The sequence below is a fragment of the Gymnogyps californianus genome, chromosome 11 (genome assembly GCF_018139145.2).
Source record: "Gymnogyps californianus isolate 813 chromosome 11, ASM1813914v2, whole genome shotgun sequence".
Lineage (NCBI taxonomy): Eukaryota > Metazoa > Chordata > Aves > Accipitriformes > Cathartidae > Gymnogyps > Gymnogyps californianus.
This window is the reverse complement of record NC_059481.1, coordinates 13,738,518-13,754,696: the sequence shown is the minus strand read 5'-3', so window position 1 is coordinate 13,754,696 and position 16,179 is coordinate 13,738,518. Positions and strand designations below refer to the sequence as shown.

At 39.5% G+C, this 16,179-nt stretch overlaps 1 protein-coding gene across 3 annotated transcripts in view; it reads right to left on the bottom strand.

Moving 5' to 3' along the window:
* Window positions 1-559: 559 nt before the first annotated feature.
* The window catches only part of SH3GL3 (SH3 domain containing GRB2 like 3, endophilin A3), a 55,099-nt gene continuing 39,479 nt past the window's right edge, over window positions 560-16,179 (bottom strand). For all 3 annotated transcript variants that reach the window (XM_050903570.1, XM_050903571.1, XM_050903572.1), the window contains exons 4-9: window positions 14,936-15,079; window positions 13,209-13,342; window positions 11,675-11,833; window positions 8,736-8,839; window positions 7,386-7,513; window positions 560-1,439 (exon numbers count right to left, since the gene is read on the bottom strand). In XM_050903570.1, coding sequence (XP_050759527.1) covers window positions 1,234-1,439; window positions 7,386-7,513; window positions 8,736-8,839; window positions 11,675-11,833; window positions 13,209-13,342; window positions 14,936-15,079 — 875 coding nt within the window. In that variant the 3' untranslated portion in view covers window positions 560-1,233. The remainder of the gene's footprint in view (window positions 1,440-7,385; window positions 7,514-8,735; window positions 8,840-11,674; window positions 11,834-13,208; window positions 13,343-14,935; window positions 15,080-16,179) is intronic.

Here is a 16,179-nt window from a genome sequence, read left to right as displayed (position 1 = left end):
AGCTCCCTTCTCATCACTCTGTCTTGTACAGAGAGCAACTGGTAAAAGACTACATGTTCCCCTGGGGCTGCTGATTTTTTTGGTCGTTACTTTGGGCATTTACTAAGCAAAGCAGGAGAAGTATAACAGAAAAACAAATTAATTCTATCTTCATTTTGATAGTACTTAAGGTCTGTCTGTCCTTCATTTTGAGGGGTTTTTTTTGCATATTTTTAGGTATAGCATGTCTTTGCCTTGCAATTTAGTCTTCTTTTTTTCCTCCTTCTCCATCCCTTTCAAACAAATACAAAAAGTAGAAGTGTATTGACTTTTCATTTGTTTGCAGTAGTCACCAGTGATACTCACCTAATGGAGTTCTATACAAACCCTGTGGAGCTAGGATCAGTGTGTACTTAGTTCAAAGGAATTTTTCTCTTATCCTCCTGCTAGAAGAGAATTTTAACAGACGTTATAAATGCCACACAATCAGTAGGGAGAGAGCAAGATTATTAAAATTCCAGTGGCTGAGGTGTCATAAAACCAATACTTTAGCTTTATTAATGCATTTTTAATGTAGCATTGTTTTCTTCACTGAAAGCTGATCTATTTAGCAAAAGTGACCTCCAGCTCAAAAACTCATGCCAGAACTATAGGAATAGAAGCAGCAACCACTGTTCTTATCCCACAGAAATATTTATTCAGTTTGGTCAGTAAATTATAGGAATTTTCAATGCTGAGAACTTGTACTTAGTACAACAACATCATAATATTGACAACAACCACTTTGCCTTTTGTCAACATACAATGTGAAACATGGATTAACTTGCTCACAATAAATTACAGTGTGATAGATGAGAAGAGCTCAATGACATCAGTAACTTAGGAACTGGTTACAGTTAGCTTCACTTACAGTATTTTTAAAAATGGTTTTCAATTGCAGCCAAAGATAAAAAAAATCCACGTACAATAATAGCAAGGAAATGCATTTTTGGAGCAACAGTGAGCTACCAGTAAACACTTCATACAGTGATCTTCAAGGCACAAAGCAAAAAAACTGGGTATGGGTTTTTTTGCAGGTTGATGAGTCAGGGAAGGTGAAATTTTTTTGAATATAAAATAAATACATTTTAAAAAGACGCATACAAAAGTCAGTAAGTCAGTTAAATAGCAAGGCTTTCACAGAATGCCACACTGACAGAACATTTGTGAATCCATTTCAGTCATGAAATCATGTTCACAGCTTGAATGACACGATCACTGAGGCAAGGGAACCATCACTTCAACATAATTAATGGGGAAGAAGCCAGACTCTCCATTTAACATCCCCTCATACCAATTCTCATCAATCTGATTGGTCAAAGTTATGATGTCCCCTTCCTTAAACCCAAGCTCGCCTTCATTTTCTGGCTCAAAGTCATAGAGAGCTTGGCAGCAAGGCTGATCCATGTGCATTGAAGAACCTGCCCCCAGTGACAGAAAAAAACCCCGTATTAATAGAGCTTCACAGCATCCCACTGGCCACTAAGCATAAAACAATGGGTCAAAAAATGTAGCCCTGCTGTCATGAATTCCCCCCCAACAGTTTTTCCACTGCTTTCACACATTAACATCTGGTCCTTCTACATATAAAAAATAAGACTAGTGATAATTACTTTAAAGCATAATTCTGTTTCTCCCTTAAGTTCAGACTTTAATTTCCTAGTTGCCTTCCCTTTCACAAGGATGTTTATCTCAAACTGATAGTTTGAGTAATCACAGTTGTCACAATCAGTGTGGTCTCTTTGGAGTGGTGGCTAGAGGTATTGGAAGGGTAGGAGTTGAAGTAGAAGAGCCAGCAGGAGAAGTGACAAGTAATCATTTAAACAAGTTGCACTGCAGCACGCTGCTACTGCGTGAATACCTACCAGAGGGCAGGGGCTCAGAGTCAGTCCTACAAACACACGCTTACAGCCTGGAGGCAGCCACCTGGACGTTCACGCTACACACGCATTTGCAGGAGCAAGGCTTCCACCCTCACCTCACTTGAGCAGTGACAGTCATTTCTGGGTTACTGCTCCCCAAGTTCGTGTGTTCACATCCTTTGTTGTGCACATCCTTCATGTAAACTAAAGCAAAGGTTATGCTAGGAACAATGGTGCCTGTCAAACTATTTTACAGATGAAAACAGTTTTCCAACACAGTATCTGGCTGTTCTTGGGACTTACAGGCTGTTCTGGGGACTTACACTGTTTGCCCTGCTATAAAGATCTTCATTCCAAATAATTACTCTTTTAAAATATTAATGGTACCATATGCAAACATAAAAGTACATATATTTACAGGAAAACAAGTAAATATAAATAAAAACTACAAAACAGAATCACCATTAGCAAAAGAAGTTAACCTTGTAAATGCAGTCATCTTTTTTAACGATTTCTCATGAAGAGGTGTTAATTGGCTTAGATTTGTGGTATGGATACATATGTAATATATTCATTCATTCATATTTATGAATAATAACTTATTCTAATAAAATGTAATCTAATGTTCAAATTGTAAATCTTAGCTCTGTGGCCAAGGACTAGCCAGAGGTTCAACTGAAGTTCAGCCATAACAGATTTTTAAAAACATGTACAGCATACCCAAGTAAGTCTGGTAATTTGACATATATTTATAGAGGAAGAATAGAACAGATTTCATGCTGCTGCCACGCAAACAGTAATAAAACACCTTATAGCATGACAACTCTAGAACACTCTAGTACTTACATTAAAGCAGTTAAACCTCTTAAATACGAAGTTATTCAGGTTGTCTTATTTGGAACATTGCAACAATTCTCAAATATTCTAGTCTTGACTCTCTCTCCCAGCTATCACTCATGCTAATCATGCAATTACCTTGAAGAATAATTTTTGTCTGGGTAAATCTGCACACAACTGGTAATGCAATTCAGGTATAATAGCTAAGATGTTAAAAATGCATGCAAAAATGCATTTTAATCTGCTAATCATGGTAATGTGTAGGAAACTATTGAAAAGTAACTGTTCAGGCATTTTCTAGCAAAAGGAATTAGGAGAAGTCTCTTAAGGAAACCAGCTGACAACTATTCTGGTGATCAGTAAATGAGAACAGAATCTTTTTAATTGACAACAATACAATCGGGGGTAATATTTGGTGTTAAAACTGGGAAGTAGGAATTACTTTTCTATTTTGTGGGTATGTTTTATCCTTTATAACAACAGAAGAGAGCTTTTATTTGTAGCAATGGAAGAGAGCTGTCAACACAGAGATCCCCCCGAGCAAACCTCCCCAGAACATTGCTGTAACAATGCCAGACTAGTCCTCTGCCTGTGGAAGGCGTGGGGTAGTGACAAAGTTTTACAAGAACCAACTAAATTACGGCTACTCTAATACAACGATAGAGGTGAAAGCTTCGTTCTGGACACATTTTTGCTGAAACAGTCCAAGCAGAAAAAAAAAAGATGATGAGCCACAGTTTCCCAGCAAAAATGGACTGACTGTGTTCAAAAATAGCTGAGTTATTTTCAGTCTTTGCCAAGGTAGAACTGGTACCAGCTCACTGGAACTGTCAACAGCAGAAGGCAGTGCTCTGAATAATTGACAAAGTTCCTTGCTTTCACCAGCTGCACCGATGGGGCTAATTTATTATTGCAAGCCAGTTAATTTCTGACAGTAAGGTACCTGATATGAGATGGATCACATTTGGTTCATTTTAAGCTCCAAAGAACTGAAAAGAAACGTCTGGCAGCCTGGAAAGATTTTTAAATAATGGTCACAGCCAGTACAACCAGTTTCACTCCAGGCTGTAGGATCAGTTAAAGTCTTCATTAGAGTCAGGCAGCTGCTGCTACTGTATAATCCAATGAGACAAAGCTTCCCTGACAAAGGTAATGGGGGCAGCACTGCCTGACAGTCTGCAACACGCACGGTTTAACATCACAGAATTGGTGACGTGATTCCAGCCTTTCCCTGTCTATTAAATACTTGCATATCCTTTCCTATTGCAGAGATTTAAGCTAAAGAAATTGCACTCTTTTTCTGCAAACAGGGTTTATGTTAATTTGCAACACCATGCACACCTCCTTAATTTCTCCAGTTGTGGAGTTAAACTGCCACACTTCACTGTCACATTCAAAGATGACTTGTCATTAATCTCCAGACCGCTCAAACCTGGACAGCACAAAAACAGGTTAAGCAAGAAGCTGTCTGTGACTTCTGGAGTGTTACAGGATGAAACCAGAATGCCATTCAATGTTGGTTTGTTTTTTTGTTTGTTTGTTTTCCCCACAGGGAGTTACTGCCTGTACCTGCATCTACTCTGTCTTCTATACCATGTTGTATACATATGGTAGCAAAATTATACTTTAATAATCACAAACTGGAAGCTTGCTAAGATAATTAATCCAAGTCTCCCTCACAGCTGAAGTCAGTAAACACTCAGATGCTTATGTTAAATTCTAGCATGTGGCAACCAGATCCATTTATTTCATATCATAGTCAAACCTGACAAACAAAAAGAATGAAAGGCATGATGTAATAACAGCATTTAAAGAGAGTTCTAAAATGAGCCAGATGATGCTCATAGCCACAGCTGATTAATGAGGATAACAATGAATGAGAACAAAAATATTGTTATCTGTGCTTAATCAAAGCAGCTAAATAATTCACAACATTAAAATTAGGTTTCTGTGAATCCAGCCCTGCAAATGTGTGCAAGTCATTAGTAGTAAATAATCCCCACGTGTTAGGGACCGTACAAAGGAAAATACTATTTCTGCTCCAAGAAGCTGATACTTAACTTGAAAAGCTATGGTGAAACACAGGAAAAGCCATTTCAACACTCAAAACTGGATTGTGGTAGTTATGCTGAATATATCACAGCTTACTTTGAACTGTCCTGTTGATTTCCATGGGTTTGCTGAATACTAAGATACTACTTACCTTGAGTGACAGTATCAGAGAAATTAAAGGTCTACATTTTGATAGGGTCAATGTGTAAACAGAGGAAATTAAGCATGAAAGTGCTTGTTTGTGTAGGATGAAGAGGTCAGTTTTCTAAATGAAAAAAGAGGGTGATCATGATGCTATTCCCCCTATCACACGGAGACCTTAAAACATTTAGCAGTTTTGCTTAGAGCCACCTGGTTCACATTTCTAAATCACAGACCATAAATCTAATGTCTCATGATTCTGATTTTAAACAGGAATGGAAAGGTTTCCCCATTTACAAGCAGGGCATATTGACCCCACTGCAGCTCCACAGAAATCCACATGGATAACTTTCGAGTATGAACAGGAAGAGAAAAGAGAATGAACAATGATTTCACTGATGATTGTACCTACTGGGGAGGCAAGCACAGCATCCACAGCTTCTTCAGGAGGAAAAAAACATGATAGATGGTCTTTCTGATATTATTAGCAACACTACGCATAGCGACAATTATTATATATATCCCATTTCTCCTTTTCATCTCTTTCATGGTTGTTTTATTTCTTTTCCATTCTGACAGCACTGAGTGAGCAAAGCAGTAAGTAAAACCCCATCATTTAGTGATATGCAAGCAGTTGATGCAATAGTCCATGAATGGAATCAATGAATGGAAGTGGCTCACTCCTTCCTTATCTTAGTGATCAGTGGCCATTTAGTTTTCAGTTCATTCACTGAATTTCAGCTCATTAAGACTGGGATTCTTCTTTAACTAAGTGGGCTGGAAGCAACCTTGAGAAGTCATCTAGTCTGTCTTTCTCCCAAAGGCAGGACTGATTACTCTTAAAGGACATCTTGGATCAATTGCTTCATGGCAATGATAAACCACTGTAATATGGTTTGAAACCCTGGTTTGACATACTAGTTTACATACAAATGCTGAATCTGAATCTCCTTTCTCCACTGCACATGCAAAGCAGAAAATATAAAGCCCATATAACTTGACAAGTAATTGATAGGGGCCTAGAAATTTTATGCTGAATTTTTAATAAAGGTTGCTATGTTTTTGCTACTTTCATCCAGATGTGCTGTGAAAATAACTAGGAAGTTATTGATTGCTGCAAACATCCCCAGTGCTTTGAATGAAATGTGTCCTTGTAGCACACGTCTTAGGAACCCGTGGTCTGAATTGAGAGGTGTGTGCAAAAAGGGGGTTGTCTCCCTCAATCCCACATATGACAGCAACACAAAAACTGCTCTTAGCATCTGGGCAGTGTGGAGAGCTTCACTAACACACCCTCAAGCAGCCTGAAGCACAAAAGAAACAAATCAAGGAATAAGACCTTGCTGGGTGGGTTTATGCTGCCAAACTGCTGCAAATCCCCTTCAGTACGGGTTGTATAATAGCTTCATCTTGTAGCAGAGTGCAAGAAAAATTAGAGACGTTAGAAGGAGCATGAAGTTACAGCTCCAAGCTTTATTCTTTCACCTTTAGTTCTCCCATTTCTCTCCCAACAACCTTTAAAAAAGAACAAGACTGGAGGAAAGAGGAAATTGGAGAGTGAGAAAAAAAATAAAAAGCTTCAGAAAAAGATCCTAGATACCATGCCAAGTAGAGAAGGGAACCTTTAGCTTACTGCTTCCCTCTATTTTCCTTACAAATAATGCTTATGGAAAAATTTGGCTTTTTCATTCTCTTTTTCTTTTGTGGTTTGTTTTGTTGTTTTGTTTTCTTTTTTTTAATTGGTCTTCTCTCATCACACACTGTAGCCATTAAGGAGACACGGCAAAATAATTTTATTCATGACATGAGGAAAAGCTATTTCAATGAGTAGTGTAACCTTACTAATCATTACCATCCACACAACTTTCAAGGGCTTTCAACAGCTGATTTTTTTTGTGGAATCAGGGCCTAATCAAAGGAAGGGATCCTACTCCCACACCAATAGGTACCCAAGTACTTCAGTTCATAAATGCAGACACTTTAGTGCATACTTTAGGGGACAGTAAAGTAAAACACGTTAATAAAATCAGTAAGGGTGGGAGTAATCTCTCTGAATTTTACATGGCTAATACTTAAGATCCTGTACTGATCATTTGTGATCTCAGACTGTGGAGAGAAATTAGCATCTGGAGATATTCCAGACAGCGATCGAACACACCGACCTTGGGCATCTGTCTTTGCAAGAAATGAACTGTTTTCTGCAAGTGCCTCTCCCTCTCTCCTCCCACCCTCAGTGGCAATACAGAGAACCTAAAAGACCAAGCAGAATGCCACACCTAAATTTCAGATGGGTGAGAGACTGTTGAGAGGAACCCTGCTTCACAATTCCATTTCCAAATCTGGGAAGCAAACTGGAGTCAGACGCATGGATGCTGATGCCTCATGGATCCATTGTTCTCATGGTACAAGGAATACCTCAAGCAACAATCTGGCAAAACATCTATAGACATGTTAATTCTGTGGCCATAGACTTACCTGATGATTTTATGGAAGAACTATAGGTAATCCCATTGTGCTGCTGATTATCACCAGTTTCCAGAGTTGTAGTTATTACAGGCTTTGGCTTAAATTCACGTTTAGGCCGACTAGATGCTACATTTATTCTGGAACACAGAGAAGAGTGGCAAGAGATTTACCTTGAAGGAAGAAATACTTACGGAGCTTATCAGGTTCAGTGCTTTGGTGTTTGAAAGTTGGGGGAAAAAAACGTCCTGCTGGTTTTCTTTTCAGGCTTTTGGGGGCGGGGGGTGGGGGGGGGAGGCAGGTTTATTCACTAAAAGCTGCTCAATTCTCATGCAGTACTTGAATTTCAGCGAGTCCCTATTTTATTTAATGCTTTGGTCCCGCTGACAGAGGCATAAAGCTTAACAGCCTGAGTTTGAGACGTGCTGAGCATCCACAGCTGCCACTGAGTTCAGCAGAAGCTCCAGGAATGAGCTCTCTGGAAAGCTCAACTGCAAATGACATATGCAGAAACCCAGCCAGAACAGAGGCCCAGGGACTGCATCTCACACACTGCCTTTTTATTAGAGTAAATGGGAAACAACCATTTGGTCAGCACAACTGACTCCACACCTCTTCCTGTATGTGCATGTGGCCCAGCTGAGACCTCCTTGTCTCACTGGCCCCTCCAGCTGGGAAGGTGCAGGGTGTCTACAGACAACAGCTACCCCTACGCTAATACCCAGAGCCACCACGTCCACCCTGATCTCAGGAAAGCCCCAAACAGTTCTCTCGACTCTGCAACTGTAATGTTAGCCTATGCTATGGTGACACTCAAGTCATTTAGGTCTCCTGTTCTCTGCTGGTTCTCTGAGTGAAGTATAACAAATTAATGACAGCAGCATTTTTTTCTTCTATTAGGATGACACAAAGTATCTGGGCCTTTCATAAGTGCATTACACCACAGCTATGTTCCTAGCCAGCTGGCTATTTCCTTACTCTGCCACAGAATTTTGTTATACCCCTTAATGTCAATGAAAACAGGCCAACTTCTCAGCAAAGCCTCCAAAACACAGCTCTATGCAAGTTTAAATAAACCTACAAATAGAGGCTGTCCTGATTAACCTCCGCAGATGCGAGTGAGAGATTCTGCACACACTCAACGTGTTCCGAGCAGATCCTGCATTACATTAAAGGCTCACAGCGCAGCAAGAAGTTGCCAGGTGGCAACGGTTTAAAGCAATGAAGTCCAGTAAGGCACAGAGCACAGCAAATGTGCATCTGTGCGATGGTGCTACAAGATCTGTTGCTTCAGTGACTTTTCACATTCATGAACCTCAGCTGCAAAAGAGGTTCGAAATTTTCTGATGGGTTCAGTCTTACCGGTTTTGCAGCTTGCTCTGCAGATCCTCCAAAATTTCTGTGGATTGTTTATGGTAATCTAGTGCTGCTTCTACAAACACAGCCAACTGGCTAACTTGTTCTACCTGCAATATAGAGAGGAAAATAGTTGTAAGGAGCCTGCAGTACATTCAGCTGAAGGATAAACAAACAGATCATTCAAAACAGACCTGGTATCTCAAAAGACCATGATACCTTGTGGAGGCTATTGAAAAAGAGCATATGTGATTCTATCAAAGAAATCGCCAGCTGGAAGCTGAACAAAACTGAGGTGTAATTTCTAGTTCACTAACTCAGGGCTGGGTCCTTGAGTCATTTCCTCTCACAATGTGCAAATCCCTTCTGCTTTCAACTTCTAAGCCAGCTGTCTGTCAACACCCAAGCCCGAAACATTTAAAAGGACACGACCCCTTAAGCAGGTGAAAGTGGGGCTTTTCTGATCAGCAATGTTGGAGGAAATTACACTGTGACGGCTCTTATGACTCAGACCCATTAGTGTTTATTAGCAATGTTTACAAACCACAGTTCTGAAATGATCTGGACTTACCTCACTAGATGGCAGCATTAATAAACCAATAAATGAAACATGATTTATCTACTTGGATTTAAAAAGTATCAACCAATCATTCAAAAATATGAATGCTGAGGAAAGGGAGAATGTGAAGGAGAAAGGAAAATCAAAACATTTTTATTCATAAGGTAACAAATAATCTCATTCCCCTAACACAAACTGAAAAATTCAAGCTGTACTGGGGATAGAGCACTAACAGATATTTATTTGTCCTCTTCCTTTAAGACAACATTAAGAAGACAGACCTCAAGAAGTCTGACATGTTTCCATTCCATCATGATGTCTTCAGACATTGGATCACAAGAAGATACCTGAGTAAACTTTCTGCAAATGTTTTATAGACCCGTGGCAATTTTGTGCTTTACTTCGTCTGCCTTTACTCGGTCAAAAAGATTATTAGAAATTCTGCCGGGACTCCAAGAGAACCAACGATTGTCACATAGCATACAGAAATGAAATGCACAGAACCAAATCAACAGCTGATACAACTCCATCATAGTCAGAAGAGAGTAACGTAAACCAGGTGAGGACAACGCACGACATGCCTGGGGTTTGGATGGGGTGGTCAGAGAAAATGGATAGACAAGGACTTCCAAACTAAGAGCCATGAGGGATATGGAATTGTGGATTAGGAGAAGAGAGAGAGACTAGGAAAGAGCCAGAGAAACTTGAGGAACTAAAAGCTACTTAGCAAGAGGAGCCTGGGACTGGCTGAGTGGGAAAGGCAGGAAGATGGATCTGATAAGAAGTGCATGCAAGAGTATCTATGTGGGAGGTCTGGAACTAGCTGTGAAAAAACCTGACAAAGAGATGTGGATCAGGACTGAGTCTGGGAAAGGCACCTGGCAAGACGGCTAGGAACCAGAGCTCAGAGAACAGAGACTGCAGGGCAAGAGGACCAAGAAAGGGAGACATTTGAGGAACTGGAAAGCATCAGAAGGAAGCGATCGCAGTTCAGATCTCTGCAAACCCAGTGAGACAGTGTGGGGTTAGACAACAAGGCTGTAATGAGAAGTCTGAGGACAGACAGAGTGGGTCAGCATGGAAAACAGAAGGGAAGGAGCACAGAGGTTTCTTTAAACAGAAACAATAGAAAGTGGGTATGGAAAAACCTCAGAGGGACATCCACTTCACCCCCTCCCAAAGGCAGAATTAGTTATACTAGAACATATACCTCATCAGTTCTCTAGCGGCTCAGCTAAACCATTTTAATCCATGCACTATTTTATCCTCAGTTTGGTGCTTTGACTAATGATAAATGCTATCTGAAACATTTCTCAGCTGCTTATGCAAGGCAGAATTATAAAACACATACACTGCAACCAGGCAATTGGTAGAGCCTATGGTGGAAGTGTGCTGAAACTGTTGATAGAGAATGTTACATTTTTTGCTGCCCTGATATAACTTGCACTGGTAAAACGGCAAGAGGCCTACTGACTTATATGCTGCTGTAACAAATGTTTCCCACTCACAAACAATTTAGGAGCTATAAGCTAGTTTATAACTGGCCATTACATGGGTGTGCATAGAGGGAGAAGTTGCTTGCAGTTAAATATTCCCACTTAATAGCTCCTCCTTGTCGCAGTTTGCTCACAGAAGACAGCACACTTCTTACTTTTTAAGTGTGTTTTCTGTGATGCTGCATCTACAGGAGAAGAGAAAGCTTTGGAATAGGCCCAGTTCTCTTTTCCTACAATTCCATGATTACATGGGAGAAAGCACATCCTGCTATTCCTCTGTGTGTGGAGGGAAGAGAGGATTATCCTGAATGACCACAGCTGCTCCTTATTTAGACATAATTTCATGATGGATTTGGACTCTGAGCCAAAGTCCAGGTACCTGAGCCCAAGCCACAAACTCTATGGAGTAATTTTCAGAGCCAAATAGTAACAATAATGATTTGCAGAGGTAAAATCATTCAGAGACTTCAAATCAGCAGCAAAGTTTTGACTATAAGTGAGCTACAGTTCAGAAAGCACAGGGTACATACCCTTGCTCATAGTTTCAGCAGCAGGTCTATGACTATGTTAATCTCCCAACCTTCTCCTTCCCACTGATCAAACTGCATTCTACTCTCAGTTCATTGCTCAGATTATAAAACTACTTAAGACCTCTGTGACAATCTTGTCTGAGCCACTGTATCTCCAGAAGAAATTCCTGAATTCTTGAGTTCTTCCATTTACTGCTGTGCAATATGTTCCTCTCTGACAAGAGATTAAAAGAGGAAAGGAGGCACACTTTCTGCTTTCAGACCTTACCTCCTATGAAGGATTGGACAGGCTTTATCCAATCCCACACACATTGCCCCACTGGATGTACTGCAGCAAACAAAAATGCAGGACAGACTTACATCATTTTCTAAGAAATTGAACATGCTTCTTTCAGCCAGTTCCTTTGACTCTTCAAATTTTTCTACTGCTTGTTTAACTTCTTCATCTGGTATCTTTCCAAAACGCTTCTTTTTATAATCATAATCCAAACGGCGTCCTTCTAGTTTCTTCAAATGATGCTAAATAAGACAGAACATGCCCAAACAAACACACTGTGATTTAAGGAAATTTCAGTTATGGATGCAAATACATATGCAGAATCAAAGAAATACAAGGCTCAGAGATTATCCAGTCCATCCCTTTGATCTAAGGCAGCATCAGGTAAGTCTAGGACTGCATACCTGAATGAAATTTTAAATAAAATTTAAAGGGACAGCCATTTGTTAACACTCGGGGAATTGGCCATCTTGATTTGCTAAACTTAGGCATCCAACTCATGGGCTTCACTAAATGTGCAACACCTCGGATTGTCTAAATGAGAAGCAGGATCCAATCTAGATATTTGTGTGTCCCCATATTCTACATTTAATTCAGCTTTACCTCTTGAATTATTTGCGGTACAACAGCTAAAAGTTAAAGAGTTATTTTCCCCTCTCATTCCATAAGCAGTGCTCCAACAAATCTTGTATTCTTGCTTTCTTTGTCACGTGTCAACCTGACACTTCTATCTGACATAACTACACAAGTATTTCTGTTGCCAAAAATCATGGGACTGACAGACTTACAGAATGGACTCAAAGTGACAGTACAAAATGCTCATTAAAGCTAACGTCAAACAATTTCTTTTCATCAGTTCAACAGAACTACAACTGAAAACAGTTATGTATCATAGGAGACAGCTACAGACATCAAGACATTATTACTATCTTTTTGCTATGCTTTCCACATCCCTTTATGTGTAAACAAATAAAATAACTTTCATTTCTGCATTTCATCAGGGTTTTAACTTGCTTATTACCCAAGTCTATTGGAATCAACAGACTCAGACAAAGACTGCCTGGCTTTCTTTGAATTGTCACACTGTAAACAAAAGCACTGAAAAACATAACTCTAAAGGTTAAAAATGTGTTCCTCAGCTTCCTATATTTTTCCTATAGTGGCATATGGCACTTCAACATTTTATGGCACTTTTCAGATCATTCTGTGATTGCCCTGAATAGCCTTTTTCAACAGTTACGTTCATCCTCCATTATAAACAGCTTTAGGCAGACAGAGATGGCAAGATAGGATAATCAGTCGCAGTAAATCACAGCCCACTCACATGTTCATAAGAATTAATAAAAATGTCAGTTAAAATAAAATAGCAGAAAAATAAAGAATATAATTTTCTTCACTATCCTTCTTGTACTGAATGTACAAGCTTGAGTACATTAGACAAGTGAGAAATAGCCAGGCATTGATTTTAAGCAGATTTCATCACTGTTTTGCTAGAGAGACAAACTTAAATGCAGTGAAATTTATTTACCTTATTGCTTTCAAGAAAAATATCTCAGGGAACTACAGTTTGATTGACTCTGATTATTGATAAGTGAAGCTTTACCCTGGAAAACTTACCCCAATCTCTTTTAAATCTTTGTCCTGCAATAACTGTAGAGGATCAATAAAATTTTGTTTGACATTAATATCAAGCGAGTCCTTCACCTCTGCCATTTGCTTCATGCTCTCACCAGCATCCAGTAGTGCAAGGCCTATGGTAAAGAATAGGCTACTTATATCTGAATATATGCAAAACCAGAAAATTTGTCTTATGAAACAGCTATTTCAAATAGATATCTTTGTATCTGCTGCAGGCCCTCGAAGAGTAAAAAAATAATGCAAGCTATGCACTTGCTTGTCCCCTACAGAAAACTAAAACTGAAATTTTTTTTTCTGAAGTATACTTTTTTCCCCTGAAGGGCATCAGGGAAAAAAAAAAAAAAAAACAAAACAAAACTATTTTCCCACCTGTATCTGCATAGGTTACAAACCTCCTCCACTTTGAGAACTGCAAACCAAGCTGATTCATTTGTACAACTTTAGTGATATTATTAAATACACAAAAAGTGAGCAACTTTTTAATCACAAAATCATGTTTTACAGCTTCCTCACATACAGCGTGCTTCTCTCCCAACCCTCCTTTTGGTCAAAATCGTTGCTGCTTCTTTAAAACTACCTATTTAACATAGCTGTATACTTTATTAAGCATGTAAGTATCAGCAGGCGGAACAGCATTTGAAATGTTCTTTCCCCTTTCCTAGTTTTATTTAGTATCCCCGTTGCTTTTGCAAAAACACAAATTCATCCAGCTCACAGATAAGTTATTCTCTTCATGGAGAGTGAAGTGGCACAAATGAGTCTTTGGCTATCAGCAGCATCTTTCCCTATGCAGCACCTCCTTGGACTCAAGTGCAAGGTCCCTATGCCTGCATAGCAGCTGTTACTATTTCAAGACAACCACTGTGCGTAAAAATGCAGACATTAACAGTACATAACAAAGCCAGCCAGTTCTGTATTGGCTTCTGCACGCAGTCCCAGCCCATACCACTCTCTCCTAGCCCTATTCCCCTCTCTTTCCCCAAACCAGGATTCTCCTTTTCTCATGTATTTCTCCCTGGTTCTCTCTTAATCCCAGCCATATCAAAAAGCACCCACTGAGTAACTCTGTGACAATGCTTCAAATTCATTCCAGTCAAGCCCACACACTATTCATGCTCAGCAAGCAAGGCCTCTATCAAGATTTTGGCTGTGAAGTACCAGCCTATCTTGAGAGGAAATCGGTAAGATTTGATTTACCGAAGAATTGTAGCATGGCCAAGCTAGAGTTCATTTTCATGAAAACAAGAAAACGCATATTTAAGATGCACTGCTCCAAGGCACAGAAATACCAGATCATTATAGAAATCACCCAAAGTTACTGTTTATTTTTTTCTATGAGAATTTTTTCCCTTAGTTTACTTCTCAAATATAGGGTAACTATTTTTATTTAAAGTTTAAAAGAAATACAGTGCATCTAAGAATCACCCTAAATTATTTAGGTTTGGCAACTTAGAAACTAAAATGGTTATGGTAATAATATGAATCATTAGGCAGCATCAGTAATAGTGTTATCAAATCCACCTGCAATAGAGGTGGACAAATATGCAGAAGCATGGTGTTTTGTTAATTATATCAATCACCCCCTGATCACTGTACTTAACTTTCCCTCTTACCTGCAGTAGCTATTTACATAGGTTATGTCACTGAGTAATATTCTGCAAAGAACTTTATGCTGAGATATTCACAGAGGAGATACACAAACTCACCAAACATAGAATCATCGCCAAGCTCTCTGCCATACCGTATCATGCAGTCTCCTAGGAGTCCCTCTGTCTGGGGATAGCCTGTGGTTTTAACTTGTCCTCTGATCTTTGACATAGTGTTCAGCATTCCCAGCTTGGCTCTGTATGCTAAGAAGGACATAAAAAAAGAACAAAAAAGTTATAAAAACACTTTTAAAACTAATATATTTACAGCAATAAATCATTTAACAAGCAATGTCACAAAGCAAGTCACTAAGCTGGCCTGTAGATTCATTAAGTTTGTTTTTGTCAGTACTTCATAGTCAAAAATTGAAATAAGATTCCATTCAACAATACGGGTCGTATGAAACTGTTTTTTATTCCCAACTGAATGAGCATCACTTCTCCAGGCAGATATATAGTGGGAGTGCTTGTCATCTTCTGTGGATATTCACCAATACTCACATTCCATTGAACATTCCTGCTTGTGAACTCCTTGATTAGAAGTATTGTAGAAAGCAAACGCAGAACAAATACAAGCACAGCCAAAGCCAATCTCATGCTCTCTCTCTCCCCCCCGCCTTGCTTGTGAGAACTTTGCAGAACTTCCCCCCCCCCCCCAACTTTTTTTTTCGTTCCAGTAATCAAGACAGTAGAAATTTATTCTGCAGAATAGCCTGGTACATACAAAGGAATTTGTTGTTATCTTGCACGTATCATGACAAAAACATGCATTTATTCTTGGAGAGTTTTTCCAATCTACTCCTTACTATTATCACTCAGCAGCTTCTTCAACACAGTAGCGGCCATGGGCAGGGCATTCCTGAGGAATGTGGACCATGGTGACTCGCTTCATCTTGAACATGCCGGCTGGGCCTTAGTAAAGGACTGAATCCTACCATCCTTACATAGACATAACCCATTAAACTTCTTCAGGGATGTGCATCTCATAAGGTACCCACAAGAGACGGCTATCTCTGAAGTCACTAGTGTAGCTGACTACACAGGGATTCAGTCAGACAGTTCTCAAAAAATGAAGGTTCTTCCAACAGCTGGTTTGGACAGTGAATCAAGGTCATAACAAACTTTTTGACTGACTGCAAACATAAATGCGTCTCCTTTCTTGTTTCTTAAAACAACATTTGAAAAACCTCTATTAACTGATGATCAAAATCCACTGAGACCTAGAAAATGCAAAACCTCATTCAAATACCAGGTAAGCAAGTAACAGCCCTCTTCCCCAGGGTTACATAACCACCAGTACCTCT